At 54.4% G+C, this 21500-nt stretch overlaps 6 protein-coding genes across 6 annotated transcripts in view; 3 read left to right on the plus strand and 3 right to left on the minus strand.

Annotated features, from left to right (window-relative positions):
• Positions 1–1811: 1811 nt before the first annotated feature.
• FIBRA_02499 (uncharacterized protein) lies at positions 1812–7981 on the plus strand (the record flags this gene model as incomplete). Its single annotated transcript, XM_012324359.1, has 15 exons — positions 1812–2006; positions 2070–2113; positions 2184–2337; positions 2393–2500; positions 2549–2622; positions 4941–5255; positions 5306–6265; positions 6321–6444; positions 6504–6686; positions 6772–6867; positions 6922–7094; positions 7175–7356; positions 7410–7650; positions 7700–7868; positions 7925–7981. The coding sequence occupies 15 exons, from the start codon at positions 1812–1814 to the stop codon at positions 7979–7981; spliced, it is 3075 nt and encodes a 1024-aa protein (XP_012179749.1).
• Positions 7982–8416: 435 nt separating this feature from the next.
• Positions 8417–10933, minus strand: FIBRA_02500 (uncharacterized protein; the record flags this gene model as incomplete). The annotated part of the gene is made up of 9 exons (XM_012324360.1): positions 8417–8971; positions 9052–9177; positions 9234–9261; positions 9318–9334; positions 9394–9407; positions 9463–9777; positions 9835–9924; positions 9980–10105; positions 10156–10933. 9 exons carry the CDS (start codon positions 10931–10933, stop codon positions 8417–8419), a joined length of 2049 nt encoding a protein of 682 aa, XP_012179750.1.
• Positions 10934–11353: 420 nt separating this feature from the next.
• Positions 11354–13493, minus strand: FIBRA_02501 (uncharacterized protein; the record flags this gene model as incomplete). The annotated part of the gene is made up of 7 exons (XM_012324361.1): positions 11354–11626; positions 11684–11934; positions 11999–12213; positions 12270–12781; positions 12837–12923; positions 12983–13176; positions 13472–13493. The coding sequence occupies 7 exons, from the start codon at positions 13491–13493 to the stop codon at positions 11354–11356; spliced, it is 1554 nt and encodes a 517-aa protein (XP_012179751.1).
• Positions 13494–14057: 564 nt separating this feature from the next.
• Positions 14058–16862, plus strand: FIBRA_02502 (uncharacterized protein; the record flags this gene model as incomplete). The annotated part of the gene is made up of 3 exons (XM_012324362.1): positions 14058–14909; positions 14967–16721; positions 16770–16862. The coding sequence occupies 3 exons, from the start codon at positions 14058–14060 to the stop codon at positions 16860–16862; spliced, it is 2700 nt and encodes an 899-aa protein (XP_012179752.1).
• Positions 16863–18089: 1227 nt separating this feature from the next.
• Positions 18090–18608, minus strand: FIBRA_02503 (uncharacterized protein; the record flags this gene model as incomplete). Its single annotated transcript, XM_012324363.1, has 1 exon — positions 18090–18608. The coding sequence occupies one exon, from the start codon at positions 18606–18608 to the stop codon at positions 18090–18092; it is 519 nt and encodes a 172-aa protein (XP_012179753.1).
• Positions 18609–21364: 2756 nt separating this feature from the next.
• FIBRA_02504 (uncharacterized protein) overlaps positions 21365–21500 on the plus strand; it is a gene marked incomplete at both ends in the record, with an annotated part of 914 nt that continues 778 nt past the window's right edge. The window contains one exon of the mRNA XM_012324364.1: positions 21365–21489. Within this exon, the coding sequence (XP_012179754.1) occupies positions 21365–21489 (125 nt within the window). The remainder of the gene's footprint in view (positions 21490–21500) is intronic.

Here is a 21500-nt window from a genome sequence, read left to right on the forward strand (position 1 = left end):
CTAGTATCGGCCATTTTCTCGGTGTGATCATACCCAGTGCAGCCTGAATGTACTGAAGTCTGACGAGTCAATAGGAAGACTGAGTGGGTGGCGGCGAGATGACTAACCGTGAACAGAGCATTTGTCGCACGGTACACAGGAGACACACAGGCGGCTCGGGATGAATTCAAAGCTTCCTGTCATCTCAACCTGAGTTGATGTATGGGACTTGGTCTGCCTAAACCCCTGTTCATGCTACCGTAGAAGGCCTCGGGTCTCAGACTCGCTCTCTTCGCCGCTTCACGCGATTCTATCACATTATACGCGAAGCACAGACTCTTTGTAACACTCAAATATTCTAGCGGAGACAGCCAAAAATGACCCACTAAGAAGAGCTCGAGTACGAGGAATGACTTATTGATCCTTCGAATGCAAGAGAATAGCTGTAAGTCCTAGAGTGACAAAACATATGCCACTTAGCTTCATCTTCAGTACCCCATCATGCCAATCGCTCCAGTCGATCAGAATGGCACTGTACTCTATTTCGAAGACAACCACACTGCTATCAGGGCGCCCGTCCATCCAAAACTCTACAGCCCCTTCTGACCGCATGTTCAAGGGAGAAACCCCAAACGGCTGTTTTGCTGGAGTTCTTTACCTCCATTGTATTCCAGGACGTCGTGTGTCGTGGGTTGTTCGACTGCGCAAGTCCCGGCGTGCTACAGCCTGTCTGGCCGAGAGTGCGTGTTGCAGGCGAAGGACACCCTGCTCCACACTCACAGTCACAGTCCTGGAGCATCAATCTTACTGCTACTTAAGTCACTGGTTGCACGGAATGAACGTCGGGCAAGCGTCCAGTCCCAACTTCAATACGGTGAGAAGACATGTTCTGGAGGCTATATGGAAGAAATAGTCAGGGGTGTGTCCTGTGTATCTGCTTACGCATACTATCTGGCCTGAAACTTTCACAAATTTGTTGCGTATGCTAGATCAAGTCCACCTTTGTTTCTGGATATTCCGGCGTCAGGAGGATAAGTAAATGGATCATCTTGCTGAAAGTCAACATTCGCGAACTCCTAAGCAGGCTCGTGTTCTCGCAGGCGTTCTCCGGTGGCTGTGCTCGAAGACTTGATCTACTTGAAGCGTGCAATAAAGGAGGAGAGAGAGACCTTCCACACTGAGGATGCTAATTGCCTCGATCTCTACAAAGGTTCTGTCCTTGATGACAGTTTGAATAAAACACTCAGTCGTCTCACCTGTTCCCAATTATAACCGCCTTTTCGGAGTATGCAGCGACTTTCAGCGATATATCTTACGCAACCGCCGGAGTATCAAATCCACCTCATTGTTGGCTCGGCATCTGACATTTGCTGCTGGGTACGAGGCAGAGATCCTCAGGATAGCTTCTCAGTCCGGATCTCATCAACCGAACATGTCGACACTCTCAGAAACTGGACCTGCGAAATAACTAAAGGCCCCTGACGGCTATCCTTCTCGTCTACGCAAAGTTCCCTGTGAGACGCTTAATAGCATAGCGAGGAATCGATTTCAGCCCACCACAAGCTTTTTCACTGTGTGTGTACACCTCGTTGGTCTATTCACTGACTGATCCAAAGACAATGGCAACGCCGGCCGCAGTGTCCTGGTTGTTTTGTTAACACAAGTGCTCTAGCCGAGGCCGCTTAGTGTCACAATGAACAACAGCCACAGACCTGCGGCTCAAAGAACGGCCTGCACGGCCTTGCCCACATCGTGATCGGATCCCACCCTGCCACAATGTCGCTTTGTTTGCTCCATGAGTCAGAGAACGTCCCAGCCGTATAAATACGAGTATGAATTCGAGGTCTCCTCAGAGTCAAGTCTTTTACACCCCGTTCAACGATCTCCTCTTACTAAACTTGGCGGTCCTGATGACACCGCCGTCGCTCAGGGCATCCCGCCCGATTAATCCTTTTGCGCTTCCTGATTCAATCGTCACTCTCTGGTCCTCCCGTTGGAGTATCGCCCCTGGGAGCTGCCAGGATAGGGTGCGTTTCCGCCTCTCAGAAACTGTTGACATTGTTGACGTCTGCGGCCTGTGCTTCCTACAGCCTACACCCCTGCTGTGCAACTGCACTCCCCGCTGTGAGCTCCAGTGAGCTCGCTTTAAATGCGTCCAGCTGGTCTCGCCTCCCATCACACTTTCAACATTCGGAGGGATGCAGGGAGTGTGTGCCTTTCTCTACTGGACGTGGCTTGGGTGTCCCCCTGCGGGACATAGGGTATGGATCTCAGAGAGTGATTGAAAGCACTCTCGAGGATGCCTACTCCTGTGTCCTTGAAGGGACCTCCTCCAAGAAGATCACCTTGGCTATCACGGTGCGTTGCATTCAGTATGCCTTGGATGAATTGTGACCAAATGTCTACCTACTAGTGGCTGGGTTATACACATCTTGGGGAAAAGAAGTACACCTTTGTGACCCCGTCCACGAAAGTACAACTGGCTTGTGAGATTGGACACGCGTTCAGCGTATTTCTCCATGTATGTCATTTTCGATTGCGACGCGGTCGGGACCTCACGTTCCATTAGTGGGTTGAGTTTGCTCATGTGGCCGCGTTTTTGCCTAATCTAGACCCATGGGAAATTCGAGCAGTGTGGCAATGGTCAGTCTGAGCTGTCGGTCAAGGCAAGCCGCATCGGCGTCGAAGACATAACTCTCTTTCGCCTTCAGGAGCGCGAATGCGAGAATGTCTTTGAAGCTGAGCTTGACCTGTCATAAGTGAGACTCATAGCAAGGCGGTCACAGCTTGGGCCGCTTTGACACCGCAAACACAAGCTCACCCAGCCAGTGTTCAAAATTACTTTCAGGAGAAGATGACGGGAGAAGTCATTCATTCATACCTTCTTTGCAAGACGATGGGACAAGACATTTGTTGTTCCCTTCTGCCCAAGGCATCAAATTGTTTTTCGGCCATATACTTACTCTACACCATGACGAGCTGCATCGGGTTGAATGATACTCTATCCTACTTTACCCTCACAGGCGTAGCCATAGCAATTCCATTCAGGACCGACTACACAGACCCTGCGTTCACCATTCCTAGTAGTACATCTCTATCACTACCGGAAAGCCATCTTTTAGGACTTGCTTCAAGATGCCTTGAATAATAATCTTTTTTAACAATTTCACTGCGTTGGCATAAGAATTGGCGGTTACGGGAGCGATGGTTGTCTAAGCGAGATCTGCGAGTAAGAGTAACAGCAAGCATCTAGAATATCATGGCGGTCTGTGAGGGCAGCCGCGTTGGAGTCTTGGGTTATGAGCGATGAAGCAGAACATCCTCGTGCTCGCGATCCGGATACTGTGCACTCGGACATGACTTGCATTGCTGCAGAATATGTTTTTCAGCCTCACGTATCAAGAGACGCACCGTGGTTGGAGGATTATTCTGGTAAGCAAAGGCAGACTGACGTGCGGTTGTCACACTGAACAATCCACTGGCGAACCGTGCTATTTCCGGGGAGTCGTCCTGGTAGGTAAAGGCAGCTCCTGACATGAGGTCGACGCGCTGAATGATCCACTGGGACTCACCTAATGCTCACTCTCTTTCAAAGAAGACATGTTAAGAGACCCCGCCCGCCACGTGTATATTGAACTTTCCGGGAGAGCTCAAGCCGGCCGATTTCCAGTTCCTTTGCGAGGGGTCTGGCTAATTTATTATCGTTCCAATATCCCGGGAGTGCCCAAGCGCGATTTTCAGCTCCTCTGACCCAGTGAAAGGTTGTCCGGGCCGCGAGAGGTTTGGCTATCCGAGTCCCAAGTGGTATGAAGCTAAATATGTAGAAGAAAAGTCCTCCACTGGGTATCTTGGTATGCTGTCGCAGGGAGAGCCTTTAGGAGATGTACCAAAAGAACACGGGAGTCAGAATCCTGCCACTGTGCCAGCCCCAGAACGACATGGGCTGGGTACAAGCCGCCCAAATACGCGCTCATGCGCCCATCTGCATCATGATCGACATTCAACGTGATATCGGCCTCGCTCAGGTAAGGCTGTGACGCTCGCACAGTTCATGTGCTCCTTTACAGTTGTGTTCTCTCCACTAGCACTGCCGATACATGTATATACGAGGCCTTGATGAAGATCCGTGCATTCCTACCCACTACGAACCTCGATTCGGAGGTCCTACACAAGCGGAAGACTAGCCCTCGCCTTCAATTTAAAGCTTGTATGACGTGGACGGTGAACCTTCACGATGTCTCCGATATAGTACGCGCGCGGCGTGCGGACCGTGCGCTCGGTCTTTCTTTCACAGAGCGTCGGGCAATCAGGTGTTCGGTGGGGCGCGTCCTCGAGCCAGGTGCTACTACCGACTACGCGTAGTGCATCTGCCTGGTCTACAGATCTCGAACTCTGGCGCAGCGAAGTTCCTAGCGTGCGCCTGTTGGTGGTGGACTGTCCTGCCGAGCCAGGTGGATCGCCTCTGGTGTATTCTTGGGCTCTGCGCTCCGATGCGCGGACAATGCTGCTTGTCCTGTGGGCTGTCGGTTCCGCGTGGAAGCTGGTGCGTCTGGTGGTGGTTTGACGCGGGCGCACCCGTCGAGAATGTGCGCACATGCGGGCGAAGACATCCGATGCCAGAGATCCGGACAGCCGTCGGAGGTGCCGCGCTCGTTGCATGGCTGACGATGCTCTCTCGGATGAGTGCTGACAATGAACGATGGATATGGTCCAGGGGACATTCCGACGCCACAGCACCTGGGCGGATTTCGTATAGCCTGGTCAGAGGGGCTGCGTTGATTCGATTGGCATCGTGCCTAGGTGCATGGTCGTGCTTCTGCTTCGACGATTGAATATTGATCTTGGGGCGGACCCAAGTATGTTGTTGGGCCGTCTGAGGTCACCCGGGGCGTATCTGTCGTCCTAGCTTTGCGGGTGCGTGGTACGTGCAATATTGGAGGGATTCCGCTGATAAATGCTAGTTCCCCGGAGGACAGGTCCGCCCTTAGCGGGATGCTTGGAGCTGCAAAGTGGCGTATCTGCCATGTCGAGGACGTGGCCTGCGCGTCGGGTGGTGTCGTGCATGTGTCTCCCGTCTATCTGTCGGTGTCTGCTGTTCATTGGGGCTGGTGCTACGATGTATCCTCAGACGGGCCGTGCGGATGCAGGTCGTCAAGCGGAGAGACACCAGCCTCGTGCGCGGGGCATGCGAGAGGCAGCGGGCCATTCCGGAAGGGCCAGCCCCCCATTCGGGACGACGGCGGGCTCTGGGACGAGCCACAGGCGGAGACGGGCACGTGCGGCGCACAACACACAATGACGAAGTGGGTGATCGATCACAGGGCAGGATTGTTTCCCTTGGTGCCAACGCGGACACGGAGCGAGCGTTGCTACGCCGTCGCCCCGATGACGGGCGGCCTCGGCTTCGGCCTCGGCCACCAATCTCAGACAGCGGGCACCAACCTACGAATCCAGCAGGCGCACCGGCGATCCGGAGACGAACCGGACGTCGCCCCGGCCAGGCAACGGCTGAGCCCTATCCAGCACACATCGCGATGACATCTGTGACGGCCCGCTGCCTCCCCGGCTGCCCTCCTACGCTCGGGCCACTCGTGGGGCATATAAAATCATTCACCATCCCCTCGTCGTCCCCAGCGCGCCCCTTTCCATCCTCCCACCACCTTCTCTTCCTACCGCGCAACGCAGAACCAATTGGTGATATCCCCCCGCCCGCTATCTTGCGAACAGTACATCTCACAGTTTACCCTCGACTCCCCTCGGACCACCAACGCACCGCAACAAACTTCCATCTCCGAGCCATTGTCTCTACCACTTCCGGCATGGCTTCCCCCCAGACCTCATCCATCTTCGCCATCGCGTCCCCCTCCGTCATTTCTCGCCCTATCCTCACAGCCTCCCCCTCCACTTACCTCCTCCTTGCGCTATCCACTCTCTTTGTCTACCTCGCTGCTTCTGCCGTCCATCGCCTCTTCTTCTCTCCCCTCTCCGCCCTTCCCGGCCCTTGGTATGCCGCCGTCTCCGACTTGTGGCTCACCACCCATGTCGTCCGCCTTCAGCAGTGCAGAACAGTCCAGGCCCTCTTCGACCGCTACGGTCCCGTCGTTCGTGTCGGCCCGAACAAGGTCGTCTTCTGCGACGCCACCGCCATGAAGAGCGTATACTGCGTACACAAATTCGACAAGAGTTCTTACTACAAGAGCCTCCTCACGTCAGCCATCGTCCTTCCTTCCTCGCTCTTCATCACACATAATGACCGTTTTTTCTGCAGGAACAACAACGACCATGCGTGAGCATCTTTCCTCGCTTCCCTTACTCACACTCATCTTCTTTTTTCCTCTCAGTATGACCACCCTTCCGAACGCACAGCACGCAGTCCGCCGCAAGGCTTATGCGCCCCATTACACTCCTTCAAATCTCGCTCTCTTTCAACCAGAGCTGCACGACTACACCCTCAAACTCGTTGACGTACGCCCGGCATTCATTTCTTAGCATGTATGCGTTCGTTCTTATGTACATTTTTAAAGACCCTCTTCATCGCCTCTGGAAAGGCATCCGTCGATTGCCTCGACTTATTCCGCCACCTTATGGTCGACATTATCGGATCGACCGTCTTTGGTTCCCGTCCGGGTTCGCTCGACAACTGGGCGCTCAATATCCAAGATCCTCTCGCCACTGCCGTGTACGACTTTCCCAAGCGTGGTGTCCTGGTACGTGGCTCCATGCCGGCCAATTCGCCGTCTCTGATTCCCTTGCGGTGAATTTTATGACACCTTTCGACGTCCGTGCATCTAGCGCAGCGCCGTCCCGGCTTGGGCTTGGGATCTTGTGTGCCGCATTCCAAGCGAGCGGTGGCGTCAGATCTGCGACTCAGATACGATCATGGCTCAGGTTCACTTCAGCCCTTGATATCCGATTTTTATTCTTATTCGGCTCGTCGTCTAGTTCGTTGCAGGTCGTCTGTACGAAATGCGCACAAAGATGCAGGCCGGCCCTGTCGGTGGCGACTCTGAAGCCGAAAAGGTCCCCCTTCTGCAACGCATGCTCCAGTATCGTGTCGTTGCCACACATGAAGGCATGGCAGACCGAGACATCATCTCGGAAGGCATGGGCCATTTGTACGTCTGCTAATCTCTTGGAGAACTTGCCCGGTGTCTTTTTGGTTTTATCAAGCTAATTCGACTCCTGCTTTTTTTAGGGTTGCCGGAGTTGACACATCGTCGACAACTCTTTCGTACCTCTTCTGGGAAATCAGCCGTCGTCCGGACATCATGCAGCGACTCCAGGCCGAGCTCGACGAGGCAATGCCTGACCGTCGCGTGATCCCCGACTTTGGCATCCTCAGCAAGCTACCCTATCTGAATGCCTTTATGAGAGAGGGTGCGTCGCATGTAGCTGATCGTGGACAACATTCAAATTCACACCCCACCTAGGTTTCCGCATCTATGGAGCTGCCCCTTCCCTCCTTGAGCGCGTGGTCACATCCACGACGCCGCCCAATGTTGATGATTCCTTTGATCTTATGGGATATGCTCTGCCTCCTGGCACGATTGTCTCGACCCAGGCATGGAGCATGCATCGTGACCCTGATGTTTTCCCCAGCCCCGAAACCTTTCTCCCTGAGAGGTGGCTCGAGATGGAGGGGGTCGATGGAGAGGAAGACAGAATTACGAGGTACGAGATAATTTTCTCGGCAATGTAGTGGTCCTAATGTCTGTGGAAGGATGACCCAACATATGATGCCATTTGGTGTTGGCACTCGCATCTGCGGTGGACAAAATCTTGCTCATATGGTGCTGCGCATCGTAGTCACCGCCGTGGTCAGCAACTTCAAGATAACGGCGAATGCGGCGGAGACAAATGAGCGAAGTATGGATATGCGCGATGCATTCGTAAGTTTCAGCCATGCGCCTGAAGAGTATAATCAGAAGTTGAGACGATATGCTAGGTCACTTTCCCCGCCGCGAGGGAGTGTAAGCTTGTCTTCACCGCGCGCAAGCCATAAACTGCAATCGCCGAGCGGTCATTCTTGGGAAGCTGAAGACCTCTATCTTACATCACCTTTAATCGTTCATTATTCGCTTCGTTGAGTTTTTTTTTCCGAAGTCTGGACACTTCTTGTTTTCACGTGACAGTAATTTTCTTTGCCCACTGTTGTCGCCGCTTTGTTCTTGCATACGCTGTCATTTTGTAGCTATCGACATGCCCCCATTTTGGCTAGACAAGAGAAGGGACGAAGACAATCGCAGATACCCCGGAGTATAGAAAGGACGGATAGTGTAGGAATGAACGATAGTAGTTTCCGCGTTATTTATGAGATACCTTTACAGTCCAACTGTGCAATGTATTAGGTCCGACATCGAAAGTACAATATGCGTGCCGTGTAGGCAATGCGAAAGCCGAGCAAGTGCTGACATACAAGAAATACAATTCATCCGATTCAGTCGACCTGCCCACGTTCCTCGTCACCTGCCTTTTGTCGCGGCCTGCAGGAGCACGCCGCAATCATCTTGCGCAGCGTGGCCGCCGCACTCGCGCCTTTCCGCTTCAGAAGACTCGCCTTGGCGTCTGTGGCAGGAGCAGCCACCGACACAGACGGCGCCCCGTCTGCCTCTTTGCCTCCATGCTGGCTCTCACCCTCACCTTCGCCCCCGCCCTCGCCCTCGCCCGCCCCCGCCCAAATATGACGGAAAAACACCAACGTTGCGAGCGCCAAGAGGCCAAACACGCCCAGTACGCCCGCGAGGAGCGGCACCGTCGCGCCCCCGCCCCCGCCAGCGAGCGGCGCGAGGAGCGCCGCCGAGTTCTGCACGCAGAGCGCGGCGAGCGCGAGTGTGAACGTGAGCATCGCCCAGAGCAGCGCGGCGAACGGGACCGCGAGGAAGGCTGCGGTCGGGAGCAGGTCCGCGTCCGTGCTCGTGGGCGCGGTGCCCGCGCCGGAGGAGGCGAGGCGGAAGCGGGATTCCCAGGAGCCGGCGTGGTTGAGGTACTTTACCTGTGTGCGTGGGGGTGGTCAGCGCGCAGCGGGAGGAGGCGGGCAGAGGCGGAAGAGGGAGAGGAAAGGGGCGGACGTACGGCGTTGGTGATGTCGGCGTTGACCATGGGGCGGTGCTGCCAGACGTGGTACACGCCGGTGGCGACGCTGAGGAGGGAGAGGATCGCGGACGCGAGGGAGGCCGTGCGCTGGAGGTTGCTGATGCCCTGTGCGGGGGGGCGTCAGTCGACTCCGTGTATCAACGCGGGGCAGAAGGACGTACGGGGACTTGTTGGAACGCGATGTTCCCGCTGCGCGTGGGGTCGATGAGCCGAGGCGCGTGTGAGAAGGCGAGAGAACCACGTACCCGACGAACACGGTTGCCTGCGCAGGGGCGCGCGTCAGCGTCGCGCGGACAGGAACAGCACGGCGCGCGGACTCACCAGGAGATTGGAATCTGCAACGCGGTCGTGAGCAAGCCGGCACCACACATCCTGCATCTCACTACGCACCAGTCCACTCCGCGACGAACTGGCGGAGCACCTCGCGGAAGTCGAGCAGGTACGCCGTCGCGCCGTTCCGGGTCTTCCGCAGGCGCGCAAAGTACATGCGGTGCGCGCCGAGGAGGACGGCCATGAGCAGATACTGCGCGGCGGCCAGCTGCCACGACGACGCGTCCGCGCGCCGCGCGCGGTGCATGTCGAACGCGGAGCCGTACGTCCCCGCCGTGCCTTTCCGCGCGCTGCCCATGCGCCGGTTCTGCACTTCCGCGAGCGTGGTACCGACGAGATACGTGAGGGCGCGCCAGGTGTACGGGTTCGAGGACACTGCGCGTGCGCCAGTCAGATGGCAGCAGGGAGCCGGACGTGAGTGGCGCGCGTTACCTTTCTTTTGGTGGCGATAGAGACGCATGAACTGTTCCATCTGCTGGTCCGTGTACGGGAAGGTGGTTTCTTCGTCGCCCAAGATCGCCTCTGAGAGGCGCAATGTGAGAGGGAATGGGAACGGTGTGTGGGAGTAGGTGCATACCATTAGCGCCGTAGGTCAATGCGTTGAGGAACTCGACCTCTGCGCTGATTGGAAGGGGCCCAGCGTGCATGGGGAACTCGTTGACGTGCACCCAGTAGGCGTAGGTGTGTACCTGCTCAATTATACCTGGAGAAACATGAAAACCATGGTCTTTCGATCATCAAGCTCGTACTCACCGGGCTTGCTCGGATTGCATTTGAACAGCTGGCCCGTCCGGCGACATACGAGGTCCGCGCGCGTCGGACCCTCCTCATCGACAGACATGACCAGCTCGTAATCGTCCGGAATGTAATCCGTTATCCCCGCCTGCTCCAGCTCGTCCCAAAACTCGCCCGCAGCGTCCTCCACCGCCTTCCGCTGCTCGCCGTTCTCGACGTCGTCGGGCGTGACGAGCCGGTGCTCAGGGTGGTAGTAGTACACGTCGCCCTCCAAGTGCACGTACCGCCGCCACCCGTGCCCCACGCTGTACGCCTGCGTCCCGCCCACGGCGCGAGCGCGGCGCAGCAACTTGCCGTGGAACTCGACCATCCGCTTATCGACGGTAGCACCGCGCTTCTCGGCCTGCACGCGTGCGGCGACGCGGGCACGCCAGCTGCCGGGCGCGGACGCAGCGGGCGATGTCGATGCGGACCCGGCGCGGGGCAGGGCAGGGACGGAGACGGGGGCGCCATTCGCAGGTGCCGACGAAGCCGAAGACGACGCACTGGGTGTGGGCTCGGACGAGGTCGATGGGCCCGCAGCCGCGGCGCCGTTCTCATCCTGAGCAGTATGCGAAGACGACGGTGTAGGAGCGGTGTGCACCTGGATCATGGGGATGTCCTCACGCTGCTGCCTCTCCTTGCGCGGTCGAGCGAGGTTCTTCACCCGGTCGCGAAATCGCGCTGGGCCTGCCGTCGACGAGGAGCCAGGCTGCTGAGCCTGCGGGTCGTCGTGCTGCGCAGAATGCCACTTCATCGGGGTCGGTAAAGGATGCGGAGAGACTGACTAGGTCGCGTCTGCGACAAAGAGTAACGGGGCAGCATCGCCCTCGACCGGTTCCTGTATATGAGCACAACAAAGGGCTGTGAATATGGCAGAAATGGCAGCAACAGGCATGGAGAACAAAGGGCAAAGACTGCTGTTGGCTTCTGTGGGTCCACCTTCTCACGGACAATCGAGCGCTCTGCGAGGACGGATGCATTTCACGCCCATCCCCTGCCCAAAGGCTTGTTGTTTTCGCCTTTCGGATCAGGTAGGCAGCAAGCGAGACAGGAACGCGAGATGACCGGTGTTGTAATTGTAATTCCAGTCCGAATGGTCCAAGTGGGGAGCATTGATATTAGTCGTGAGTACAGTACATTGCAGACCAGGGCTATCAACCGTTGGGGAAATCGTCTACGAAACGGCCTTGCTGGGCTTCTCGAACAATATGACACCAGGCCGAACTGCAGCAGGAGAGCGCACCTCAGCTTGGGCGAACTGGAGCGAGCGCTCATCTACCGGTACCCCAAGCGAATCCAAGAGCAACGCCGCCTTGGAGGGAATGAACGGCTGCAATAGTATCCCACATACGCGGAGGCACTCGAGCACGGCGGCGTAGACGTCCACAACAGTCTGGAGAGACGTGTTTGGCGCCCAAGGTTTCGTCTGCGTCATCAACAAGTTCGCCTAGTGGATTCGAGTGAGTAACTAATGTCTCAACGATAGAAGTGATTGCCAGCGAACCTCCTGCAAGACAGCGACAATACCGTCTAGAGCATCTGCGACGCGCATGGCGCGCATATTTTCGCAGTATAGAGGCACGGCAAGCGACGTGGACGCTATCAAGGAAGCAGCTTCTGGCACGAATTGCGAATCTACCCTATCGTGGCCTTTGACGCAAGCACGGATTTTAGCAGAGGTGATGCGAGAAAACAGGTTGCCAAGCAGTGACGTAATTTCCCTAGCATGTTTTTGAAGCTGCTCGTGGGACCAATCTGTGCAGAAGCAGAAAGCAAATAAGTTGCCCGGGCCGTCTATCACAGGTTTCAATTGACTTACCTACATCGTCCCTAAAGTGACCACCCACCCGCGCAAGATACCAGCGGACGACATCGATGCTAAACTCATCTATTGCTTCAATTGGATCAGCAACGTTACCAACAGACTTGGACATCTTGTGCCTGTTCACAGTCCAATGCGAGTGAGACAGAAGTCGCTGTGACAATGGCAGGTCCAGCGCCAGCAGCATCATCGGGAGATATATGGCATGAAAGCTAGGGCACTCCTTCAGTTTCGTTAAATCAGCAAAATGCTTATCATGACCGCCCACCGTAGAATATCTTTTCCAATAACTTGTACATTCGGAGGCCAACCCCGAGAGACGCCGAGATCTCCTTCCTTCGTCCACGGATACCCAGACGACGACAAATACACTGTCAGGGCGTCGATCCAAACATAGATAGTGTGTTCTGGATCATCAGGCACGGGGACACCCCATGATAGTCGGGATCTTGGGCGAGAAACCGACAAGTCCTCCAGAGGAACCGGGCCTGAAAGTGTTTGAAGGATATCCGCGTGGTGTTGCGGTGGATATATCGCGCGAGGATTCACGCTCTCGTAGTGAGACCTCAGCACGTCCTGGAAGACTGACTGACGAAACATGTAATTCTCCTCTTCCATCCACTCGACCCGTGAACCGGTCTCGGTAGAGACATGGTAATCTTCACCACCAGGAGTCGACACGCGTTTGACTTGAAGATCGGGATAGAAACATTCATCGGAAACGGAATACCACCCAGAATGACGACCTTTGTACAGCAGACCTCTCGCATCCAATTTACGCTGTCATGGAAAATCAATTCATATTTATATGCCGACTCAAAAACCTCTCACCTACCCACAGGTGCTGGACCGCTTCGCGATGCTGAGGCTCAGACGTCCGAGAGAAGCGCGTAGAGCTTATATTAGCCTTTTTCACAAGAGCCTACAGGTGGAATCCGTCATGTCTTGTTCTATGCATAGCATATGCATGACCAAACACACACGAAAATGTTCGCTAAGCTCATCGCAAAACGATAGCGGATCCATGTCCCTAGCTTGTGCTGCCTTTTGAATCTTCATGCCGTGTTCGTCCGTGCCTGTCATGAAGTACACAGGCCTATGGGGATTCTCGAGGCGGGCATAGCGTGCAAATATGTCCGCAGTGACTAGAGAGTGCAGATGACCAATGTGGGGTACTGAGGATAAAGGAAATCAGTATTCGCGCCAAGCCGCCACTGAGCCGCCAACATTGCACACGGCGCTATAAACATGCAGACAGCATCGTGCACAATCATACACAGGCTGTATGGCTCCCGCGGTCTCTTAAAACAGCTTGTTCATCTATACGTCTCGTCCGATACTTGTCGAACAGGTAGTATCCCTCTGCCGCTCCATAATGCATCACAAAGTAAATAGCGTATTGGGACTAGGCTCACCAGAATTTGGATAGAATATTGGAGTTGTGATATAGTACGGCTTCTCCTCACGAACTGTCGATGAATGCCGCCGCCATGAGGTTTTCAGCACGTACGATGCGCGTCGGGTACTATAACGCGAGAGCGCATACATTTAGAAATTCCAGCCAGCCGAAAGGGCCCTCTTTCTTGATGTTTATCCAATACAAGCTCAAGGAGCGTTAGCTAGCAGTCTACGGTAGAGTATCAGCAGTCCTAGTGCATAAGTGAAAGCGCCGGCTGCCAGCCGAGTTTACTTGTAGACGACTTCAAATTTCAAAAGGCGTCCGAGACGCCTAAACGATTACATAACCCTGATTCGTCCTGATTCGTCTTAGTCTAGGCTCTGCACCAACTACAAACTAACTTGCGCACCTCGCATTCTGCATATCGAAACAATTATCCAAGGCTGGTGAGTGGCTTGTCGAATTCTGTGATCGTGGTGGACTGATACATTTTTGCAAGTTCGTTCAGGTATGACCGTTTAAACGGCCATTCACTCATCTGTACCGGAATGCGGGCTGACCTGGTCGCTGGCTCAGTGTTGTATTTTGCACGATTTACATTCGGGCTCTCTTGACGAGGCTGCTTTTCTTGGACACTGACCCGAAACTAATGCAACTATGAGTGACTCGTTTGCGGATCTATGGAACTCGACTGGTGTATCTAAACCTGCGGAGGCACCTCGAAAGCTCGGCTCGTTGACTCCGGCCATGGCTTCCTCTCGAGTTGCCCAGAACGATGCATTTTCTATGCTGGCATCCGCGGGCACGTCCTCTCCCGCATCCCGCTCGCATACCCCCTTCGCAGGACCGATACAATCGACCAGGTCGCTAGGTCTCAACGGATCCACATCTAACCTCAATGCTCGCCAAGTGCAGAAATCGGTCAGCTCCGGCGGCGATGCTTTCAGTGGCCTCTTGTCGGGTTCACTCGCATCGAGCTCGGCAAACGGTGCGAAGATGACGATAGCTGAACGGACAGCCCAGGCGGAGAAGGAGAGGAGAGAACAGCTGCTTCAGCAACATGCGACCGCGAAGCAGCAGGCAGCCGCATGGGCAGGACTCGATTCATTAGGAGGTTTGGGCACGGTCACCAACTCTTCAGCGCTGCAATCTCAAGATGACGACTGGGGTTTTGGATTCAGTTCATCGACAGCCTCTGCAACGACGGCGAAGCCTTCCACGGAGGAACAAGATGACTGGGGTTTGGAAGATTTTGTCTCGCAGCCAGCCGCGCGGAAGCCTGTTGGGACAAAGCCGGCTAGCTCATTGTTGGATTTTGATGACCTCACATCTGAACCAATAGTATCCTCCTCTCGTCGATCTCCTGAACCTCCCAAAGCGCGCTCCGGTACGCCGGGGGATTTCGATTTTGGCGACCGTGAAGATCGATTGCTAGATGACGATTCGAATGACGAGGATGACATCCTGGGCGAGCTCAGCAAACCTATTCCCGAGCGAAGGCCATCAGCTGTATGTTTCATTGCTCGATTTTACTCGTTCATGCGCCAATCATATCGGATTTGTTAGGGGCGCCCTGCTCGCACATCGCCTCCGCGTTCTGAACAACGTAACCGTGCTATATCCCCGCCGCCACATATACTAGGGCAGATAGTAGAGATGGGATTTTCAGTACAGCAAGCTCGTGTCGCTCTCGCCGCCACCGACACCGGTTTAGATGTTCAGGCAGCATTAGAAACGCTCCTTTCTAATGGCGCTGCGTCTGGTTCTTCTCCACCTCATGATAGACCTCGGCAAAGACAACAAAGCGCCCGGGACCATTACTACGAGTCAGACGAGGAGCGCGATGCGCCGCAACGACCACGTACTCATTCAGCCCCCTCTACTCGGCGCAGTGCAGTTACCAGACCACGCGAGGCGGCGCCCCGGGACGAACCTCGGGACGGACCCTCGCCTACTGGTGAGACCCAGCGAAATCTCCAAGAGCAGGCGGACAAGCTGATCGCTCAAGCGAGCGAGATTGGACTCACCATGTTCACTCGCGCGAATGCGTTTTGGAAGGAGGGCAAAGAGAAGGTACAGCGTGTATACGAAGAACGCAGTACCTCGCGCACAGGTGAAGGATCAAGCAGGAATGGCCGACCAAGGTGGATGCAAGACGTCCCCGACGGAGCAATTCCTGATGCAGTCGGGCACGACGCCGAAGGCGGCGCATTCCGGGACGATGATGATGGCGAAGTGCTCCCGCCATCCCGGCCTATTGCTCGGAGCCGCCCAAAGCAGGCAGAGCTGGAGCCCCGACAGAAGGCGCCTGAGCGAGCGAAAACCGGGAATCTGCTTTCTGACGATCCACCTGCTGTGTATACGTCGCCATTCAGGCGGAAGACGCCCGCACGCAGTCAAATTTCAGCTACAGCTCCTGCCCTCGCCCCATCGCCGCCTCGTGCACCGTCCCCCATCCGACTCGTCCAGAGGAAGACTGTACCTGCGACATCCTCTGCCATTGCTGCGTCAGCAAAGCACAAGGCTGCAGGGACGGAGATGTTCAAACTTGGTCGGTACGCCGAAGCGGAGACGTCGTATTCTGCTGCCATTGCCGCTCTCCCCGAGTCGCACCTCCTGCTCGTCCCGCTATACAACAACCGCGCGCTAGCGCGCATCAAAACCGGTGATCACAGTGGTGCAATTGAAGACTGTGCAATAGTCGTTTCGCTCATTGGCCCAACATACCATCCTGCTCGAGAAGCGAAAGTGGCGAGGGAGGAAGATGGTGCTGGTGTCGACCTTGCGGACGGACTCGTCAAGGCATTGTGGCGTCGGGCGGAGGCTTATGAAGGGAAGGAAAAGTGGGACGCTGCCCGACAAGACTGGGAGGCTGTTGCTGCTGCCGAGTGGGCAGGCAAGGCACGCATGGAAGCTGTTCGCGGTGCGGGTCGATGTCGGCGGATGCTCAATGCACCGATAGACGGCGGTGGGCCCTCTGCTCCATCTGCTGCTCCATCTCGACCGGCTCGTGCATCGAAGCCACGCCCATTTAAGCCGACCGTGGTTGTATCGAACGAGGCGCTCAATCGGGTACGGGAGGCGAACCAAGCAGCGGAGGCGGAGGACCAGGCGCGGCATGAACTGAAGGACAGTATCGACGGTAGGCTTGCCGCATGGAAGAATGGAAAAGAGACAAATATACGCGCACTCATCGCCAGCCTCGATACTGTTTTATGGCCGGAGCTGGGATGGCAGAAGGTGGGGATGCATGAGCTGGTGACACCGAATCAAGTCAAGATTCGGTATACAAAAGCAATCGCGAAACTTCACCCCGACAAGGTGCGTGTTTTCTTCTTGAGCGCAGAGCCTGTGCTTACCACCGATCAGTTGAACGTGAATAATACAACCCTAGAGCAGAGGATGATGGCCAACGGGGTGTTTGGTTCCTTAAACGATGCTTGGAATGCTTTTAAACAGTGACTTTTAATCATAAGCACTGCAGCTACGTGTCTTGGCTTGTCTGCGTATGCTCTGTTATAAGAGTGTAATTATAAGAAATAGAATTTTACAGGGTCCAATAGCTCAGACAGGGACTGAGACTCTTCACGGAAATCAAGTTCATACTGATCGACTTAGCATTTCAACTAAGAACTCATGTCTACTCTGCAACACCGTCATGATCTCAACCTCAGTGGCTCGAGCGCAGTGCTGGCCGTGACTCGATCCGCCATCCGGGGCCTGGCTGCTCTTTCACGGGGCTGTTCGTCCTCGTCGACCCAGTGCCAGCTGTCCTCGTTTGATGCCCACACCGGCTTCATCATCATCACCGCACTCAGTGTTGGAATATCGGGCGTAGGGTACCGACCGCAGCTATAGCCGTCGCCTCGGCGTGGCTTAGCCACAGGCCGTCGAAGGAGACAAAGCGCGAGAGCAGGGGCCCAAGTGGAATCCACACAGATATGTATATACACAATGTACACGTAGCTACGGACCATCATCATTATCTCTTCCCACTCTCTACCGTCTGCGCGCGACTGTTCCAGCACTCAGCATGTCTTGAATCTGACGACCATGTTCTGCGAGAAGATCTCCATGAGCGAGAAGCAACACATACGTCTTCCGCTCATCCTAAGTGATGACACTGTAGACTGTTTTTGAGCATGAATAGGCGAAGATACTGTACGTGACTGCGGATGTCTTCTCGCCTGTGGCCGATGCACCTTCCCAGCGAGTGTCCCCGGATCCTCTTGCGCCGCTTGCGAGTCGGGCTACTTTCTCGCCGGGTTGCAGCTCCCTTCTTCGTAGACGACCTACCTGCCGAGTTTTGCACACCAAGCTCCATCACCAACGTGATGACAGGTCGCACAATCTCGTCTTGCGGGAAGAACTTCAGCTTATGGAGTAGCTGGCCCTCGTTCCCGCCTTGACCCGTCGCTTGAATCGCACAACAATCGCCGTCATCGCGCTTTCCTTCAGGTCTTCTCCCCGAAGCATGGGCATCAGACAGTCGATTAAAGCTTTCCCGTCACGGCGGATGAACGCCAATCCCTGCATGAACGCATACAGTATCGCTTCCGCCGTGTTGCGCAAAGTGTGTGAATCAGATCCAACCATCCTTGAACGCTTCCCGGAATGGCTGACTCTCTTCGACATGACAAGGTGCCATTTCCAGGATCTCTTCCGCGTATTTCTCTCTGAACATATGTCTCATAAATCCGTTAACCGAGCAGCCTGCGCTGTAGTTATAGGCGGGACATTCGGTTGTTCCGATTCGGCAGCCGAGTCGTACGCCATCGTGAGCAGCGCCCGCCAGACCACTTCTCCACGCTCTCTAAGATCAATGAGCCCTCCATCAAGATTATCGCGGAGAATTCCAGTAAGTGGATACCCGAATCCTTTTCTAGATATGGCCAGCTGTTGAGCCGCTGCTTCAGCCAAGTGGGGCTCGGAAGGGTATCCCGAACGCATATACTCGCAGTTTCGCTGCATTGAGTACGCCATACGCATGTGGCTGGCCACCAATTCATCCTCCAGATCTCGTCCCGCTTCTCGGCGAGCCGAGTACGTGAACATCAGCCTGTCATCAGCGATCGCCAATCTCTGGATTCTGGTCAGTTCGACCTGGAGTCTGTAACGGTAGATCAGCTTCCTTTGTGCAAACCCGATTAGAGTCCAAGCAGCCGCAGTTCTGTCTTCTTCTGACAGTGCGTCCGTGCCCTTGAGCATGGCCCAATATCTGCTAGCAGGGTCAAATCCAGCTACACATGATGAGCAAACACACTCGCATCGGCCGTCCAACCTGAACGATGAACTCTACAGTACTCAGCTCACCAAGAGTGAGCTGGCCACCTTGAGGGGGAGCCGATCAGAACAATCAAATGGGACTTCAATGATCGGTGGTTGAAATAAAAAATAGTTTTGCAGGGAACGAGAGGACTGGGACATGGGCTGGCTCGGTGTGAGGCGCTTAGCGTCCAACTTTGAAGACAGGAAGATGGCGGAGATAGGCAGAACTTCAAAAATTTACGGGCTTGAGCAGAGGACGTCGTACAACGTTTTCGGTGGTAGGAGCACTTTCATTGGCAAGCACATGGGCCTCGTGGAAATACAGCATGATTGACGTCCCTGCATGCTGTGTCCGCTTCATGCTGAACAAGGCCGTTGATTGCATCGACCAGCGTCACGAGTTCCTCATGGCATTCATTCCAGGAAGCATCTAGGGATATAATAGACTGCTGTACATTCCCGGATCATTTGTACGGTTAATTTTCGCCTGAAGCTCATTGCGGCAGACGTACATACCTGATCACATCTCGTCGTAGACTCGTACAGTCGAAACTGCTGTGTTTCATCAGGCGAACCGGTCAATAGATGCAACCGTCAGTGTCAAGCCAGATCGGCATACGCGTTCTCCGGCGATAGCTCTGACAAAACACGCCTCGTCGCGGAAAAGACACGCTCGAACCAGTCAAAATAGTACATATAGGGCCTCCATGGAGTCCCTTGGACGAGATGTCATGTAGTGTTCCCGCACCTCATCGTCAGGGGGAGAGTAAGCAAGTTCTGCAATATGACTATCATCGCAAGCGCAATCCCTCTGTGAAATACACGAACCTTGAGACTCTGCACTATCACGGAGATTAAATGGCGCGTGAACACCAGTTTCGCTAATTCACCTGCCATGCGCGACTTTCCCTTTCCAGAACTGTGAACGAACGGCACAACCTTAGTGGATAGTGACTCTCTCCAGTACTTGTTAATAGATGCATAGACGTATTCATAGAGTTGACCCCTGTATGGCGGTAACCGTGCTGCCTAAATGATTGATGTGTAAATAAGATATCAGATGGTTGAAATCGGAGAGACGTAATGCGTGCCAACCCGCTTCTATGAAGGCAGATAGATTAACAAAGAGAGGTAGTTTGAGATACGCAGGTCCGAGTCAGCTCATTTTGTGCTCTACTTATATCCGCTCGGCAACAGGACATTGACTGGCCTCACCTGTACTAAGCGCAGCATCTCTGAGTATCGTAAAAATATTAGTACGATGAAAGCGATAGAGTATATCACATACTTAACCTCAATATGGTCGAGAAATCTTCCGTCCGTAAGGCTTCGGGCAGAATTTATCTGGAATACTCATCTTTGCACGCGGATAAACACTCTCTTACATTTGCATAGTCTTCTTTGGCCTTCCCGCCGCGTTGTGCCATATTGTTGCCAATACCGGCCATGCGACCGTATCGTCATACTGGACTTTATTCACACCCATCATTGCAGTATTCATTCGATGGTTGGTTTCAATGTAGTACGGACTGCATCAGAAAAACCATCTCCAGGTAAAAGGTCAAGTTGCATAGACATCTTGTAATTGTTGGAAGGGATGAATGAGATGACATTGGGAGGACACGGTGTTTGTTACAAAGTAACTAAGTCATCGTACTTACTAACTTAGTAATAGTAGTTACTACATCGTGATCACGTGTATCATGGCGCTTGTTTCCGAGGCGCTGGCATTTCGAATCTGACGTTGCTTGCCAGCACTGTCACTGACGACGTCTATTTTCTCGCGTGCTCCCTGACTTTCTTGTGTCCCTTGCACATTCCGCGCGACCTATCTGGATTTCCCTTTTCTTGTATGATTTATCTAAGCTGACAGTCTCGTATCTTTGAATCTTTTGCTTTCTCGTTGGCATAATGAAACCCATTCTGACGTGCCTCCACCATTTCTCGCCACTCACCACGTTGGCAACGGCTCAGAGCCTCGGTTGCTGCCCAGCTCATTTTCCATGGGTCAATGCGTCTGCAAGCCGTTGCGAAGACGACAGGGAAAATCCGAATTTTCAAGCCTCGCCTTGTCGGAGACTGATTTCGTTCGAGCTGACTTTACATGCTCGCGTGCTCCTACGGCGTCGATCGGTTCGTGGCAGTGCATCTGCGAAGTCAATCAGTGTTCACTCTGACTTCTACGCACAATAAAGACACAAGATTCCTATTCCCTAGGAATACCACTGCACATGTATTCAGCTAATATATGGTCTTTGCCTGTCGGTATGCTCGCTGTGAATCATCAGGATTATTGAGCTCTTAAGTACACCCGACATGGCTCCCGGAAGGCGCACTCGGCGCTCGCAATGTTCACTGGCTTCCTTTGTCAAATTATGCTTGCCTGTGCGCCGTCGGCTTTTGGTACGTTTCAGATACAGCCAATGTATTGAGTGGCCTAGCCAAACTCCGCTAACATAGAGACGGTCGAGCCCTCATTGCACTCGTCTGAATCGGATGACGCCCGGCCACACCGTCCAAGGACTGGGTATAAAAACGTGACCCAAAGCCTTTACCTCTCTTCGTCCTGACCTTCAGCTAGTCTGAAGTTTCCCTTCTTCACATCCATGTTCTCTCTCTCTTCCTTCAGCTAGTCTGAAGCTTATACCCCCTGTGCGACTAGACTGTCGCCCTAGGCTTTGCTCTGCAAGCTCTCGATGAGCTTGCATCCCAAGGCGTACCCCTTGGCCAAGGGGTCTTCGCTTGACGGCGCTGTTGACCTCAGCGCTGTCAGACACGGGTCGGCCTCTCCTCTCGTCAGACTCTCGGCATCTGGAAAAAGGTGCCGGGAGT

Source organism: Fibroporia radiculosa (assembly GCF_000313525.1).
Source record: "Fibroporia radiculosa TFFH 294 genomic supercontigs, scaffold1319, whole genome shotgun sequence".
Taxonomy (NCBI): Eukaryota; Fungi; Basidiomycota; class Agaricomycetes; order Polyporales; family Fibroporiaceae; genus Fibroporia; species Fibroporia radiculosa.